Genomic DNA, 17,201 nt, shown 5'->3' with positions numbered 1-17,201 from the left:
ATTTTTCCTGTGCTGGGTTCTCTGGTTATTTTATACTTTGCCATCATTTTATTACATCTGTTTTTGCCATAAGTTGTCTCAATGTGTAAAACGTGGTATGGTATGAATAAAGTCAAAAGTGAGAAAGAGTGACAAGAAAATAATTACAATAGTCCTGCTAGACACAGGCACCGACTGCTTTCACGGCTTGAGTGAGACCCCTAACGATGGCAGCGAGGGTCACAGCGAACTCCCTGCAAGAGCTCATGCCTGAGGTGAACACTGAGATAGACTAGGTGTTACTTAACAAAGATATGAGGGTGAGGAAATGTTTAGGCATGAGAGAAAGCAGCAGGGGCCGAAGTGCAGGGGGGAGAGAGGACCTAGTAGTGTATCCAGGGAACTGCAGGTGGTTTGCTTTTGTCAGAACAGAGGGAATTTCGGGGAGTGCTGAGCCACAGCACTGAAGAGGCACTTTAGATGCCACACGGAGGACTTTGATCTCTGGCCTAAAAAGCATGATTAGAAACATGAGAACAGTAAGGAATTTACTGCAGTAATCCAGGGGAGAAAAGATGCCTCCCAAAAATGATGACGTCATCAGTCCAGAGACTTCAGGCATCTTTAAGTAGTAAAATAACCCCTTAAACTGATTAGAAAAAAAGCCAAATCCTATCACCGCATTCCCACCCGCTTACCAACATTAACCTTTTCAATATCACCTGGAAAAATGGGGTCATTCAGCAATAAGTATGAGAGGAATATGTCAATGGTCTTTGGACAAAAGCATAAGAATCTTAATCCCTAGATTCCTCTTCTCCTTTGCATTTGACATTATCTGGACTTACAAGCAGCTGTAGTGAGAAAAACTAAGGAACTCTGACAGCTATTCATCTCACTCAGGACAGGCAAGAAGTCGTTAGGACTTTAAGTCTCCAATTGTTCCAATCACAGTTTCTAATACAGAAATAAAACTGTGCAGTGTCTCTGTCCTCGCCTTGCTTTGTTTCACAGAGACCTGCATTTCTAAGTTCTCGGGCTCCAACAGCAGTTCTGTTAGGAACAGACAGCCAGTATCGTCCTGAGCACTGAGGAAGGCTTTCCAGGGCTGCGCCCCAGCCCTGCTCATGGCGATGGTCTGGATGTTCACCACTTGCAGGGCCATCTGGAGGGTGTCAGGATGGACCACTCCCTGCCACGGGAACACTTGCTGATGAGCAACTTTGAGGCTAAGCCAAGTTTTCTCAAAACACTCAGCAGTTAGCTGACGATTGGGGACTAGCATGAGGGCTCCGGAATCGGGGAGATCTTGTACCCGCTCCTTGTTCTCTGCAGGAACCAGGGGTCCTAAAAGAGTTGAAAAGTTTGTGTAAGAGATGTTCTTAATCGACAGGAACTACATTGTCAAATCTAGATGTCCAAACGTACATAATGTGACTCTTATCTGTGGATAAATGGCTTAAATAACCAATGATGAACTACTTTCTTATTCACAAAGATTTCAAATTCAGGCAACAGGCTGAGACTTAGAGAGTGTCCTCTACTCTCTACCAGTCATTGCAAGAGATAAAGAGTTTTCTGACAAGGTCCAAAGAAAAGACAGTTTTTACCTGATGTGGCACAGGATGCATTAGGAAGCTCTGGGCCATGACGCTCTACCCCTCGGCACTTGGAGATGGTTGCCCAGCGGGCTTTGCCATATACTGGCACCAGTGTGTTGAAGTCGGAGGCCCAGCTGTTCACAGGTCTTTCTGCCTGATCCGCCAAAAGTCCAAGAGAAGGGTCAGACTTAGGGCTGCACAGGATCCGCTTCACTTCATCAACACCAGCTAAGAGGAGGCGATAATAGAAGAGACCTCGGTCCCGTACAGCCATATCCTTTTCTTCCTCTGAGGGAAAACAACAGACTGAGTTAATTAAAAACAAAACCCAACACACTATTTCTACCCCTATGCCAACCAAAATAGGAGAGAAAAATGAAGGAGGGAGGAAACCCTAAAAAACGGTGACATTTTCTTCTTGGGTCCCAGACATGAGAGCCGTGAGACCTTACTGCCAGTCACGGCAGGTACCATTGCCTCCCGGGGAGCCTACCTATGCAGTAATGCAGCAAACGGCCCAGCGTGTCCTGGCACTCGGCCGGTCGGGAGAGGAAAAGACGCAGCAGTGCCGTGAGCAGCTCCATCTTAACAGCTGGAAACGTCTCTGACTTCACATTCTCTACAAAGTCCTCCAACACATAAGGAGCATTGGGAATTCGTTCCCCATGGACGCCCAGGAGCCAAATCAGCGCCTGCTTCCCCTGAGGAATAAGGGAGTGAGAACAGGGGCTCAACATTTGTCCAAAACACAGGCCACAGTAGACCACTGCAGATTTTGCTTTTCCCCTACTGTCAGCAGAAAAGGTATAATACTGTATTTACTTCAACTTGCATTTATTGATCTCCCACTACTACACTCTCTGTAAGAAAGAGGAATGAAATTCTAGCACACAAAAGGAGACTCAAGACTCTCATGGCCTAGATTGCTTAAACAGTAAGGTTTCCTCAGCTTTGGGACCTCTGCCCCAATTTGGAGTTTAATGCTTCAGTGGAAGCTACTGGAAGATTTCCCGAAGTTACTTCATCAAAGTGGTGGTTAACCTAGAATGCACATCAAAGTCACCTGTGAAGCTTCTTAAAATTCTATGTGTCTAGGTCTACCACTCCTGAATATTTGAGCAGACCTGGGGTAAAGCCCAAATATTTGCAAAAATTCCACAAATTATTCTGATTTTCATTCCAGCTGAAAACTCTCTGGTCTGAGTCTCTGACTCAAAACTGTTCATGAGAACAATGGTATCAAAATATGTGTAATAAAACCACAGATAAATCCTAATATTTTTATCATTTATACCTTTTCTACACCCCAAAGAGAATCTGAGGTGGCAGTCAATTCTGAGAATTTCCACTTCAGACACTGGGTAGAAAAGAATGATTAGATTCCATTTCCCAGAGCAGGGTCCCGAGCATCCCCCTGTGCCTGGAAGGAAAGGCGAGCTACAGTCTACCTCGCTGTCCTGAATGTGCTCCTCACAGCCGGGCAGGGCCTGACACACGGCTTCCGTACACTGGGGACACAGCCAAACCAGGTCTCGGAAAGTCTGCACCACCACTGCAACACAGCTCAGGATACAAGAGCACAGGATTAGAATCTTGTTATATATTCAGACTAGACTGCTGGGTGAATTTCTGTAAAATGAGTGTTGGAGGGGGAGGTCAATGATTATCTGAGAAATGTCTGACACGGGCAACAATTTCTTCAATGAATGTCACTCTTATCAGATGGCCATGAGGATAACTGAGTTAATGTCTGCGAAAGCGCTAGGCAAAACAGAAAGCTGTGTTCAAATGTGGTGGAGTGCTGTTGCTGAGTGATGCTCTGAAGACAGTATCAATGGAGTGACCAGAGCTGGGGTTACAGTGAAGCAAGCAAGGTGCCAGGGTGTGAAATTTAAGAAGACGCACAGAGCTAGCACTTGCACAAACCTGAGAATGAGTGCCTCTTTAAATGCCTGCATCCTAGGCACCTTGCTTGCCTCACCCTAGTCTCAGCCCCCAAAGCCTCTGCTTACAGTATGCTGCCATAAAGCAAAAAGAGGGGTAAAGGTGGGAAAATAACAAGCCACGTCATCCTAGCATTCTTCACCATCTATAGAACAGCCTTGTTGACTCATGGCAACCTGAAGACTCTACCCTGTTATGCTTCTCTGATGGAAACAGATTTAAACCTCCCTATTATTCAACAACAGATATATTGGGGGCAACTACTATGGGTCAGGTAATTGACCAAAAAAAAAAATCCTGGGAAGGTAGCCGTTACCTGTGGTGATGTGCTCTTGCCGAAGCCCCAGCAGCTCTGTTAGAATCTGCACACACTGATCTGTGTAGGTCCTGGCAATGCCACCTACAGAAGGAGGGAAAGGAGAAAAAAGTTGTAAGTCAAACACTTAGTACCTTATTCTAAGATAATTTTCCACTAGGCAAAGACAAAGGGGACCAGAAATACCTTTAAAAAACTCCCCCCATGGTGGATGAAATAAGAATCTAAGTTTGCCATATAAAGGGAACTGTGGTAAAAAGGAATTTCCACTGAACAAGGCTGAAAACTTTCAGCAGCAAAGGTATTCACGTGGCAGCCAGTGTGCTGCAGCACACCCACACGGGGGTATTCCTGCTAGGAACACTCTCCTGACTGCAGGCTTTCTACTCCCGTCTTTGTTCCCTCTTCCCTGCCCCTAAAAGTAACCATACTTTATTCCACATATGAGGGTTCTTTCTCCTCCTCCACCTGAAGCCCCCCAGGACTTAGCTCCCCAGCTGCTTTCACTGTGTGACTCACTCTAGCCTTCTGAATCCAGACAGAGTGGTATGAAAAAGTCTGTAAGCTTTAGGTGTGACTCTGTGTGGCCTACTCAGCACAATACATAGTCCAGTGAAGTTCAATAAACTGCTGGTGAACTGCCACAGGACTTTGAGTCAGGAAAGCTCGGCTTCAGGCCCAGGTCAAGAACTGTATGACCTTTGGGCAATTTAATAAACTTTTTGTGCCTAAGTTTCTTCATCTTTAAAATGAAGTTAATAACACTTACCTGCTTCTCTTGATTGCCTCACAGGACTGGTAAAATGATACACAGGAAGACATTTTGGATAATAGGCAACAAAAGGCAATATAAATTGTGTGTGTCATCGTTTGAGTTACCTGTATTCTATATCCTAGAAGATATGGCAACACCAGGGTTGACCAAAAACAACGTTCATCCTCCTGCTTGTTTGTAGTCATTGACCCAATTCTTTGGTGCAAGAAATTTGGTCTCTGAGGCAAGATTCATCCCCTTTTGCTCTCTGTGGTTCCATAGCTTTCTAGCTGGCTGGTCTAGGCTCTTCAACAGGAAGAGCAGTAGACACCTACCTATGGCAAAGATGGCGGCCTGTGCAAAGTCAGCAGACACATCGGTGCAGTACCCGCGGAGCTCCTCCAGCACCTGCTGCACGTTCTCATCGTTCACCAGCTCACACAGCACCTCCACCTTCTGGAGCTTGATGTAGTGGGGCTCCGAGTAGGAGCAAAAAAACTTTTTGTAGTGGCTGCTAAAGTGACCCGGCAAACTATGCAGGATCTGGCGTACATGACAGAGGGCAGCGAAACAGAGCTCACGGCTCTCGGAAGAACAGGCAGCCAGCAAAGGTCCCTTGACCTGCATGAGCACATCAGTTTGAACATGCGGGAATTTTTTGGCCAAGATCAGAAAGAGTTTGGTGGCTCCCATCACCACCCCTGGGCTGCTGCTCTTGAGAAAACTGTCCAACAGATTGAGAATGTCAAACAGCTCCTCCTCACTGCGGGGTTGGTAGCGCAGCAGAAAGTTCAGTACTTCAGCCTGGCCCCATTGGTCCAGTTTTGACATTCTATCCAAGAAAGAAAACGAAAGTGCTGTTTTAGCAACAAAATTAGGACCACCTCCATGCAACCGCCATGTCACCAGTCACCTGTTCTTCATAACAAGAATTCTTCAAAATAGGTTGAGCAATAGTCAAATTATTCTTTTTATGTACTACTTAAAGTGTACACATAATAAGGCTTTAAATTCTAGGATGAGTTTATAGTACAAATGCACACTCGTCTAAGGCCAAAGACATGATCACTCTACCCTAGATCCAGATTCTCTACATTTTAAAGCAGCATGAATGGCTTAGTTTGGGGGACATAATGATTGCAGAGGACAGAGTCTATCCCCAAAGGATGTTTCTGCCATCTCTCTGTATCACCAGATGAAATGAAAACAAAAAATTCTCTCAATGAAATATGAGGAAATTAATAGTTATGGTTAACTTTCTTTACTACTCTACAGTACTTGTTGAAGACCTCTCCTTAATTCAACACATCAACAGCATCCCACTGGGATGCAGATCTGATCACGACACAAAGAGCACAGAGGCATCCAAACCGATTTAAGAGATGGTGGGCGATGGGCCTATTGATGACAACACCTCCTTCCTGTTTCAGAATTTCCTCCAGAGACCTCAAGCAGTTTACAACCACAATTGGATCCTGGTCACGTAGCAAACTATATAATTCATTTACCAGGGCACCATCTATAAAAGAGAACAAAGATCTCAGATAAAGAAAGGCTTCAGTCACAGGGATAGAGCCAGTCACAGCTCTAAGTAGACGAAGCTGAACTTCTCTGGTACAAAAATAATAATGGCAATAACAAAGTGCAAGGCAAAAAAAGTTGCCATTTCCAGACTTTTCTAAGTTACTATTACAAAGGTTCTCACCTGTGCCCCCAAAGAAAGGACTTCTCTAATCACAGAAAATACCAAGCCCTGCATCCTTCTTAAAAGAGACATACAGAAATAGAGGCATGGTATTATTTTCTACCAAAGCTACATAATCTTTTACAAACATAAAACTGGAAACACAATTAAATATTGATCATGATGGATTACACCGAAACTTACCCACTTCAGAATCTCCATGAAGATTATGCATCTTGGCACAACCAAGGACTGCTACCCTCCTGACATACGAAGCCTTATCCCGTAGACCGTTGAGAATTGGCTGCTGGATATATTCCTGCACACCAGGCATCCTAAGCAAGACATCCTAGAGTCAGCCAGATCCTGAAATACTAGTTCTGACATAATTTAGCCCTGATCCATTTAACAGGGGGTTTAGTGATGCTTGAATATGCATCCGTCGGATTCTTCTCCAACAAACTGGAGAAAGCTGCTGCCAAACTTAAATAGCCTCACTTTATACAAAATAGATAGACAATAAAAACCAACTGTATAGCACAGGGAATTATATTCAATTTTTTCAACTTCTTGTAATAACTTATAATGGAAAAGAATCTGAAAAAATTTATGTATGTGTGTATATGTATAACTGATTGTTTTGCTGTACACCTGAAACTAACATTGTAAATCAACTACACGTCAATAAAAAATATAATTTTTTTAAAAAGGAGCTCACTGGACTTTTCATGTAGAATAATGCTGCACAGGCAGCAGTAAATAAATAAGTGAAATAATATATATATTTAGAAAACTTTATAATAATAATAATAACATACATATTTAGAAATCTTTAATTATTTCACCTATAGTAAGGATAGAAAAATCCCTTAATGAAATCATATATATTGTTTTTTAAACCAAAGCAATGGCCAAAAACATAAGTGCAGGTTATAATAGTGTTTCCCCCAGTATTATGAAGCTCAAATAAATTGTCATCATTAAAAACCTGCCCCATGGCCACATGAACTCATCAGCCACGAGATACTGGCAGGGAAGGTGTGCTCACCTGAGGCTACACATGCTCCGTAGTGCCAGCCCTCGCACCATCGGGTTGGGGTCCGAACAGTCTTTGCACAGTGTGTTGATGGCCAGGAGAGCCAGATCTGGTTTCAGAGGGGCATAGGTACACATGTACAGATAAACCAACTTCTTCTGAACAATATCTACAGTGGCACTGGCCTTCACCATTTCCATGAAAACACCAGACATGTCCAAGCCCTGAGTCATGTGCCTAAAACCAACACACATAGCAGGAAAAAGTAAAATATTTAACCCCTAACCAACAACAGAAAGTATTTTACTTATATGTGTCCTGGATATCCAACTAGATTGTGATCTCTTGAAGGGAAGCAACCAAGTCTACCTTGCCTGTCCTACCACACAATACCTCATACCATGGGCCTGCAATAAACGTTCTTCTAGTCATTCAACAAATACTTATTGAATTCCTAGTACGTTCCAGTGAAATTCAGCTTGTACATTCCACAGGTATGTCCTGGAGTCATAATCTTGAAGAAGGCAAGGTCTCAGATCTCTAGGAACTCAAAGTCTACCAACGAGTGAGACAAGAACACCACTAATTACAGAAAGATAGATAAGTATTATAACAGAAGTAACAGATAAGGTGCAGTGAGGATCAGTGGGTCATACTGCCAGAAGGTCATACATTGTTTCCACAGAGGAAGTAATACTTTAGCTGAATGTGCAGGAGCTCAGGCAGGTATAGTAGAGAGGTAATAACACATGCTACGAGGCCTAAGGACATGAGCAGGAACTGTACATTCTTTTGAGAGTTTGCAGGTAGTTAACTGGGTGTTCCTTGGGTGCTATAAGAAATTTGGACACTATGCTGTAAATCACTGTTTCTCAAACTGTGATCTCCTAGAGAAATTAGATGGGATGTCTGTTTAAAACGCAGATTCCGTGCTTCCATCCCACCCTACTGAAATCAGAATTACTGCACTGGATGAAAAATTTACGTTTTCTTCAAAAACAACCTAAGGGACTTTGGTGCACACTAAAGTTTGTGATTCACAACTATAGGCAAGAGTTACATTGTCAAATTCAGATGTTGGAAATCATTCTGACTGAAATGAGCAGCCAAGGTGACCTACTTCTAAGCTATTGCAATTGCTTTAGTAAGGAAACCAGAACAGCAGTGCCAACTAAAAAAAAAAAAAACAAAAAAGGATGGATATTTAGAACTATGAACCCATACCATCTGACCTGAGCAGTGGAGATCAGGAGCCAGTAGGACTGACTCCCACACTTGGTCAGCTGGGTGGTGACATTCACCAACGCAAATACAAGCGGAAGAGCAGGTTTGGGGAGGGGGGAAGGCTGCAGGTGCTATTTTGCATGTCTTTGAAGAAATATGCAGGTGGAAATGTCGAGGCAGTAGGATATGTGGGTCTCACGATAAAAAAGGAGGTCTGTGCTAAACATATTAGAGATCTGGAAGTCAGCAGTACAAGTTCGAGATATGGATGAAACCACCCATCTGAGTCAAATAAGTAAAACATGTCCCACAAGGGAGATGACACTCCAAAGGAGCAGAAAAACCAAATTAGACAACTGCCGTGTATGAAAGTTCATTCGCTCTTTCAGAGCGGCCAGGGGTAGAGGGCCCTGGTGGGGACGGCAATGTGGGAGTTAGGGCGTTAAGCGATACCTAATCACTCGCTGGATGACATTCCGATAGCGCAGCCTATCAGCCTGAATGTGAGGGTTACACAGAGCCTTCTTCAGCTCCTTCACCACGTCCTCGGAGCCAAGGTACGGCATCTTCTCGAACAGGCACAGGGTACTTCCCACAGATCCCTAGGTAACTCGTGGGCTCCTCTGGCCCCGAAGAGGGGACCTGGGTAAAGGAAGCGTCAGTCAGCGAAGACACTACAGGCGCGGTCTCGCCCCAGCCTTGGCTTCCCCTGGGCCTAGCACGCCCTCACTTCAACCCGCTCGCTCCCGGGCGAGGCCCACCCTAGGCTCTTCGTTTCCTTCCCGGGACCAGCAGGCCAGTTCGCTCCGCCCACAGATGTCTCCCGCAACCTTTAGGCCCTTCGACCTATTTCCAGCCCGGCAGCCCACAGTCCGCGGACCCCTCCCTCTCCTGTTCCAGCCTTTCTTGCGCCTCCACGAGGTTGCCGTCACCTACAGGCCCAATCAAGCTTTCCGCGGAAGTCCCGCCTTCTCGAGAGACACCACGCAGAGCAGCTGCCAATCACCCTCTCCCGGGGAGCGCCGAGCGTAGCCTGGACCCGACCTTAGAGTGCCCTTCCCCCAACCTCTCACCTCCCGGCGCAGACGCGCGGCTCCCTCTGGCGGAGCTGCGACGGACAATCGGAGATCGGCTACTTCGGCCTGTCCCCGCCCCGCAGCGCGCGCTTTGAGTGCCGGGCTAGGGCCCCGGTTCCCGCGCGCTGTGGGGAGTGGCGCCCGGGCAAGCGCCTTTCGCGATTTGCAATCCAATCTCCCGCCTCCCACGACCACTGCCACTTCCTTCTTTCTGCCCAGTCTAGGCACTCATTCCTCTGCTGGGCTGGCTTGTCCTTAGGGTCTCCGGCCCTGTTCTTGCCTCAGCATGACTTTTTCCAGGGCGCTGTGGCAGGAGCCTCACTTAGGGGCTCTCCCATGAAGATCCCACTGGTGACTCTGCAACCCTGCCACCATGAACGGGGTCCTGATCCCTCATACGCCCATCGCCGTGGACTTTTGGAGCCTGCGCCGGGCTAGCTCCGCCCGGCTTTTCTTCTTGTCCCACATGCACTCGGACCACACCGTGGGTCTGTCTAGCACCTGGACCCGGCCCGTCTATTGCTCCCCAATCACTGCTTACCTCTTGCATCGTCACCTACAGGTATGAGGGGCTGGAGTGGCCGTCGAGAGTTGGTCCCGGCGTCTGGGTGGGGACTTCGGATCTGTCACAGCCTTGGAGTCATAGAGTAGGGGCCAGGAGGACCGGTTTTTACAAATGCGGGAGTTTGAACCCAGAAATGCATCATTAGCACAGAATAGGAGTGTGTCTTCCAACTGGCTTACTTGGGATGTTTCAACGGTAAGTTGGGGAGATCTTTCAGTTCATACAGGGAAACTGTTCCTACCTTTTCACATAAGCTGGGCCAGTGTTTCCCAAACCTGACTCATAATAAGAATCCACCTAATGTACTGAGTGAAACACAGATTCTCTAGCACCTCCTGCACCCCCCATCTGATTCAGTAGACATTCCAGGTGCAGGTCCTGGAAATGTGGTTGGAAAAAAATTTTTCACCAATGTCCCCTCCAAAAGGGTTATTACGATCAGGAAAGTTTGAGAATTGCTGAGTAGACTTGTTTTTTGAACTCTTAATTTTAACTTATACAAAGGGTGGGGCAGAGAGTGGAAGGAGAAAGGAAGGATTGGGAATCCCCATTACAGCTTCTGATCCAGGAAGGTATCAGGGAGAGGAGCCTGTGTTCTATGGGATACCCAACTGTTTCCTTAGGTGTCTAAGCAGTGGATCCGAGCCCTGGAGATTGGTGAGAGCCATGTCCTGCCTCTAGATGAAATTGGACGTGAGACCATGACTGTAACCCTTATTGATGCCAATCACTGCCCTGGCTCCGTTATGTTTCTCTTTGAAGGATACTTTGGAACCATCCTCTACACAGGTGGGCTTCTGGAGGGGTCCTTCCCATTTTCCAGCCTACTTTTCTTGAGCAGCGTTAGCTCATAATAGAAGTCTGAAGATCTTCATGCCATATGAGCACGGTGACCCTTTCTCAACTGATTTCCCACCCTTTAAGGGTATAACCTCATAAAGAGTAACGAAAAAACAGGAGCGTGATAAAGACATTTCCACAAAGAAGCTCTACTACACTAGTTCATTGCCAGACTCCAGTTTTCCCACAAGCCAGTAAGCAAATGCTCATCTGTTCTTGGAGTTGGGAGAATCTGATCTTCCATACTTTTGCCTGACTCTCTGCCCCCCATATATTCTTCTTCCAGGTGATTTTCGGTACACACCATCCATGCTAAAGGAGCCAGCTCTGAGGCAGGGGAAACAGATCCACACCTTATACCTAGACAATACCAATTGCAATCCAGCCCTGGTTCTTCCTTCCCAACAAGAAGCTACCCGCCAGATTATTGAGCTCATTCGAAAGTACCCACTACATAACATAAAAATTGGTGAGGGGTTTCCTTTCCTTTTTCTCTCACTCAGTTGGAGCTGGTGAATCTAGGTTCTTGGGAGGGGGGGAGGTTCTCACATCTTTCTTTGTGCACATCTCCTTTTCTCCAAGAAACTTACCCTGACCACCTTATTTAAAATTGTAATCTGCCCGCATCCCTACTCCCACATTCCCAACTCCTGATCCCCTATGTCAGTTCAACTTGTTCGTTTTCTCATAGCACTCGTCAACTTCCTATGTACCCCATTTATGTTTTAATATGCTGTTGCTTTGTTGTTGACTGTCTGTCCCACTTCCCCTGCCACACACATACACGCATGCACACACACACACACATACATACACACAAATTCCTTGAGAGCGTGGATGGAGGTGGGAAGAAGTCTTACGTGTTTGTAGAACAAAGAAGCAGCAACCAGTGTGAGAGGCGCACAGTGGGTGAGGCGGCTGGAAAGGTAGGAGGGCCCAAAGTGCTTGTAAGACATTTTGAACTGACCCTAAGTGCAACCATATTGAAGGATTTCAAGTAGGAGAGGGACACCATTGTATTTTTATCACCTTACAATATAGTCCATAATTTACATATTTATTGTATTTAGTTTTTATCTGTCTTCCTCTGCTAGAATGTAAGTTTCGTAATAGACAGTCTCTTTGTTTCACTTGTGGATTATCCCAAATGCCTCGATTAATGCCTGAGAGAGGCATTCAATAAATATTTATTATATCAGTGAATGAAATTTATCAGAATGTAGATATTCAAATGAGTGTAGTGCTTGAAATTAGATACATTGAAAAACCAGCTGTCTCCTTGTTCTAGTGACTCCACAACAGTCTAAAACATTTTGAGACTCTTGGAATTGTCTTTTGTGATAGTTTATGAAAACCAGTTTTTCTTTTTAAAACTATAATAGATTTAATTCCAAAAGACTTTTTTGATTGTTTCCAAAATTGTAGTAAGTCCACAAAAGGAAAAAGATTTGCCATCATGCTGAATATTTTCAAAGGATATGCCCCAACTCTGAAATGAGTTTCAAAACAGTTTTAAACAAAGGCTTTGAAAAAAAACTCTATGCCTTCCAGAGTGACGACCAAGTTGATGGAGAGATATTCCCTCTCAGGATTGCTTGACTACTCATGAAGAATTATCGGTCCTCACTCTTCTTGGAGTTTTCAGTGCAGCGTTTTCCCAGAGAAGCACAGCTGGGTAGGAGGGTACTATAGTAGGGCTTGGTTAATTTGCAAATATACAGTAAGCCCTTACTATGTGCTTAATATTCTGACAGGCAGTTGGAATAGAAAGATGAACAAAATATGAGGGTTTACACTCTCATACACACTCATCGTAAAGGACCTACGTTTGTGCCCAAAGAGTGAGGTTTTGAACCATGATGGGGAATAAGGTGGATATAAAAGAAATAAAGGTTCTTTGAAGGAGTTCACAGTCTGGTGAAATACACCTTCAGAAAAGGTCTGAGAACAACTATTAAATAGTACCTCCTATATCTGTCACCACAACCATTACCCAAACTCAGTTCTCCATTTCTTTCTGGGTAAGTACTGTTTGGGTTTTCTAATTGGCACTTCTGCTCTCAGCATCTTCTCATCCAGGCCGTGGAATAACACTGCTGCCACATTTTTGTCCTGAAGCCCTGCTCTGATCACCTGAATCCTATGATTAGAACTAGCCATTTTCCTGCTTCAGACTCTTCAATGGCTCGCTTTCACTTCCAGAATTAAACCCAAGCTCCCCAGCAGTACATACAAGGCCCCCTAGTATATGGCCCTAGCTCACCTCTCTAGTGCCTTACCAGTTTCTTTGTACCTTAGTAATACGGAAATGACCCCTCTTAAAATGTTCTCTACCATCCCCTTCCTTTGCCAGGTTAACTGGGACCCATCGTTTAGGACTTGGCTAGGTTGTCATTTTCAGGAAACTTTCCGTAACTCCATCAACTGGTGTTTACTTTTCTGTGCCTTCCTAATACCGTGTGCATGTCTCGAACATGCATTGTTTCTGGGTCCCCCTGTAGATGACACTCCTTGAGGACTGAGGCTTTTTGTTGGTTTTCACAGTGCCTAACACTTGATAGATGCTTTTCTTTGTTGAGCTGAATGAATGAGTATCTTCTATGTTAAACTCCCTTCTACCCCATCCTCTGTATAGCTCAGCTCAAATGCCACCTCCTTACTGCTATACAATCAGGGAGGCCATAACAACCATTAATTTTGTGTGTTTTTGTTAAATTTTGGTTGATTTATTTGGTTTCCCCGATAGCTTCATTCTCTTCCTTCTCTTCCTTTCCTTCAACCCCTTAACATTATTCAGGACTCTATAGCCTGGGGAAAGAGTCACTGCTGGAGCAGCTGGCCCTGGAGTTTCGGACTTGGGTGGTTTTGAGTCCCCGGCGCCTGGAGTTGGTGCAGCTGCTGGGCCTGGCAGATGTGTTCACGGTGGAGGAGAAGGCTGGCCGCATCCATGCCGTGGACCATATGGAAATCTGCTATTCTGCCATGCTGCGCTGGAACCAGACCCACCCCACCATTGCTATCCTCCCCACCAGTCGGAAAATCTACCGCTCCCACCCCAATATCCACATCATCCCTTACTCTGACCATTCCTCCTACTCTGAGCTGCGTGCCTTTGTCACGGCACTGAAGCCTTGCCAGGTGGTGCCCATTGTCAGTCGACAACCCTGTAGGGACTACTTTCAGGACAGCCTGAGCCCCAGGCTCTCTGTGCCCCTAATTCCAGACTCTGTGCAGCAGTACATGAGTTCCTCCTCTAGAAAACCAAGTTGTCTCTGGTTGTTGTTAGAAAGGAAGCTAAGGAAACTGAGAACCCAGGGTGTCATGTTTGAATCACTTGAGGAAAATGCAGACCACTCTCAAACTGACCCGGACTCAAAAAAGACCAAGAATGAGAACCTTTCTGGGGACCTTGCAAAGCAGCGCTCCCACCATCCTTTGCAGATCAAGAAACAGTGGTTCCCAGACGTCTGCAGCAAAGAATGGGAGGGGGCAGTCCCCTCCACTGAGTCCCAGAAGACGGGGACTGTATTGACTGCCCCTTCGGGGTTTTCAGTGCACTTAAGGTCTAAAGATGAGGAATTTCTCTCCCTGGAAACTGGAGAGGAAATCGGTGGAGGGCCCTACTTGATAGGCAAGGAAGACAATGAGGACTCAACAGCCACAGGGAACCAGAGAGCCTGGATGGACCAGGATTCTTCCCTGTCTCAGAGCAGCAAGGCTGCCTCTCTTCTGGCTCCCGAGGTCAGGGGCCTGGCACTAAAATACCTTCTGACTCCAGTGAAATTTCTCCAGGCAGGGTTCTCTTCCAGGGGCTTTGACCAGCAAGCAGAAAAATACCATAAACTCTTGCCTGAGTACCGACAGGAGAGTATGCAATGACACCTTGTTTGATCCAACACCAGTTTTGAAGATAGTGGCTGATGGCTTATTTGGAGCCTTACTTTTTTGTGTTGGCAGGATTCTTATGGGCTCATCCTGTAACAAAGAGTTCTCAAAATGTGTTCATTGGCCTCTTAATACCTATGGAATCCTTATAATTTTATAAAATTATAGTTTCATAATTGACTATATTTAAGAAGCACTTTTTTTTCCACTTTTCATTATAACCTATTTATAGGATATCTGAGCATATTGCTCTGTGCATTGCAAAGCTGCTTCAAGAATATGACCTTTCTCTAAAAGCATATAACTTGAGAGGCCTGCCTCGTGTATTGTATTCTTCTATTTTGAAATGGTTTGTGTTACTTGAAGAACAAAAGAAAGAGGTACTTTTAAAGTTTCTGAGAAGTCGTGCAGTAACTTAATCTGTTTAACTTTGTTTACTCCAGAATTTCTCCACACTTTTTGGACGTGTAGTCTTCTGTGACTGCAGAAAGAGAAAAAGTCTGATCAAAAAGGACCAGGTTATTCCCTTTGCTGTTTTGTGTGTTGTGAGCCATTCCCAATGGCCCCTTCTATCTCTTTCTAGATAAAAGTCCCTAGATAGTTCTGTTTTTCAGTTTAGGAGCTGTGGGGCTGGAGGATAAAATGATGACCCAGGCAGCACATTCCAATCCTGAAGGTCACTGACTTGCTGTGACAGCATCGAAGTCACTTCCTTTCTCTGCGTCTGAGAGGGAACAGGAAGTGATGATCCTTGGAACAGTGGAGAACACCTCTGCCTCCATGACAGTTTGCAGTTTGTGTCCCTGGGGACCTCCCTGGCACAGAGCCAGCTGGGGGATTGGGCACCCCCCCTGGCCAGGGCAGTATCTGGAACCCAGCCGAACATTAGGCTTAGGGTACGATGGGCCCCCCAGACGCCGGAAGGCCCCATTTGGCTGCAGTAAGGTTACAAAAGATCAAATGTGCTGCCAGACAGTCCTGATTGTTCACATAGCTGAGATATTTGCTGCCCTCCCCCCTGCCCCAGTATCCTCCCCTCCACCTCGGGGTTGAGTAGGGAGCCAGAGGACACAGCCTGTTTGTTTTAGTATCCAGGGCAGAGACCAAGGAGCCAGCTGGTGGAAGGGGTGGGGGTGTGCAGTGCTGCCCTGTCCTTCTGCTCGCAGCCTGACAAGATGCCAGACCAATAAGCAGGACAGCAGATACCACAGTCTCAGAGACAGGGCACAGGCATGCAGAGCCCGGCACATGGATAAAAACTGTTTCAGAAGGGAGCCTCAAGCCTTTACAATGAAGAAGCCTCTGTTTCTTGTCCAGGAAGAAAAAAAAAAAAACGACCTCCACTTCTGAAGATATGAAGAGTTTAGAAAGCAAAATAAGGCCTTCCTCTTGGGCAAGCTGTACACAGCTCTGCTTTGTCAGTGACATTCGCTGTAAGCCCCGCCGTGGGCCCGCTAGGAGCCAGAGCAGGTGAGGCAGGTGGGGCAGCAGGAAACATGGGCATTGTCCTGGGCTTCAACCCAGGGAACCCTGGGCAAATAGAGATACCCTGATTCAAGAGCAGAGCCTTGCTTTCTCATCTGTGAACCGTACTGAGACACCTACCTCTCCTGATTGCCAGGGAGGTTAGTTAATGGGTAAAATTCCTAGCTCAGTGCCTACTACATGGTGGGCATTTTGAGTATTGGTTCTCCTAGCCTCTGGTTCTTTAAAAAGAAATTATTCTCTATATAAAATGAGAAACTGGAAAATACATAAAATGTAAAGAAGAAAAATATCAGTTATAATTCCTCTATGTCAGTCCATAGTTTTCTTCTAGTCTTTTTCTGTGGATGTAAATACACTAAATATATAAATTTTTTTCCAAATTGGGGTTACTGTATGTAGTTTTATATCCTGCATTTTACTTTCTTAATATCTTAAGCATTTTCTCATGTCATTAAATATTCAAAATGTCATTTTTAATCGTTGTATAATTCGCTATCAGATGGGTATACCTTAATTAGATGATTTTCATTTTAGTCAGCATTTTGTATGCCCTTTTTCTCACCATTATACATATTACAATAAATGGTATTGTATCATGGTATTTTTGTTTATTTTCTTGGAGTAAACTACTGGAAGTAGGACGACTGTTTTAAGTTCCCGATGCAGATTGTGCCCAGTTGCCCTCCAGAAAGATTTCCTTGCCATCCTTTCTGCAGAAGAGGATAGCATTAAAATACCTGAAGAGTCATTAAGTTTAAATGATGCTATTAGAATGGTACCTGTGAATACATGGAAAACCATCCTGTGTG

The 17,201-nt window shown here is 45.2% G+C and overlaps 2 protein-coding genes across 7 annotated transcripts; one reads left to right on the top strand and one right to left on the bottom strand.

The window, feature by feature from the left end:
* Positions 1-888: 888 nt before the first annotated feature.
* AP4B1 (adaptor related protein complex 4 subunit beta 1) lies at positions 889-9,706 on the bottom strand. Of its 5 annotated transcripts, none has more exons than XM_072967967.1 (11): positions 9,612-9,706; positions 8,992-9,180; positions 7,327-7,551; positions 6,483-6,613; positions 5,966-6,113; positions 4,930-5,426; positions 3,841-3,924; positions 3,029-3,132; positions 2,074-2,281; positions 1,590-1,868; positions 889-1,326 (listed from the first exon to the last, which is right to left on the bottom strand). In XM_072967967.1, exons 2-11 carry the CDS (start codon positions 9,102-9,104, stop codon positions 899-901), a joined length of 2,217 nt encoding a protein of 738 aa, XP_072824068.1. In that variant the 5' UTR covers positions 9,105-9,180; positions 9,612-9,706; the 3' UTR covers positions 889-898. The 5 variants fall into 5 exon arrangements, with proteins under 5 accessions (XP_072824068.1, XP_015102948.2, XP_072824066.1 ...); XM_015247462.3 differs by lacking the exon at positions 9,612-9,706 and adding an exon at positions 9,475-9,597; XM_072967965.1 differs by lacking the exon at positions 9,612-9,706 and adding an exon at positions 9,269-9,468.
* An 11-nt stretch (positions 9,707-9,717) lies between these two features.
* DCLRE1B (DNA cross-link repair 1B) lies at positions 9,718-16,933 on the top strand. 2 transcript variants are annotated; one of them, XM_006213713.4, is made up of 4 exons: positions 9,719-10,176; positions 10,803-10,968; positions 11,306-11,488; positions 13,817-16,933. In XM_006213713.4, the coding sequence occupies exons 1-4, from the start codon at positions 9,988-9,990 to the stop codon at positions 14,896-14,898; spliced, it is 1,620 nt and encodes a 539-aa protein (XP_006213775.1). In that variant the 5' UTR covers positions 9,719-9,987; the 3' UTR covers positions 14,899-16,933. The 2 variants fall into 2 exon arrangements, with proteins under 2 accessions (XP_015102949.1, XP_006213775.1); XM_015247463.3 differs by lacking the exon at positions 11,306-11,488 and having other exon boundaries at positions 9,718-10,176.
* Positions 16,934-17,201: the final 268 nt, after the last annotated feature.

Source organism: Vicugna pacos, chromosome 9 (genome assembly GCF_048564905.1).
Source record: "Vicugna pacos chromosome 9, VicPac4, whole genome shotgun sequence".
NCBI lineage: Eukaryota > Metazoa > Chordata > Mammalia > Artiodactyla > Camelidae > Vicugna > Vicugna pacos.
The sequence above is the reverse complement of the archived record's forward strand: the minus strand, read 5'-3'. Positions and strand labels throughout refer to the sequence as shown.

Excerpts from the sequence above, each read along its gene's own strand:
- AP4B1 (XM_072967967.1), bottom strand. The coding sequence starts at position 9,104 with ATGCCGTACCTTGGCTCCGAGGACGTGGTGAAGGAGCTGAAGAAGGCT. Across the intron at positions 3,925-4,929 it reads GGCCGCCATCTTTGCCATAG|GTGGCATTGCCAGGACCTAC; the intron begins GTAGGTGTCTAC and ends CTCCTTCTGTAG. Across the intron at positions 1,327-1,589 it reads TGCATCCTGTGCCACATCAG|GACCCCTGGTTCCTGCAGAG; the intron begins GTAAAAACTGTC and ends CAACTCTTTTAG.
- DCLRE1B (XM_006213713.4), top strand. The coding sequence starts at position 9,988 with ATGAACGGGGTCCTGATCCCTCATACGCCCATCGCCGTGGACTTTTGG. Across the intron at positions 10,177-10,802 it reads TCTTGCATCGTCACCTACAG|GTGTCTAAGCAGTGGATCCG; the intron begins GTATGAGGGGCT and ends CTGTTTCCTTAG. Across the intron at positions 11,489-13,816 it reads ACTACATAACATAAAAATTG|GACTCTATAGCCTGGGGAAA; the intron begins GTGAGGGGTTTC and ends AACATTATTCAG.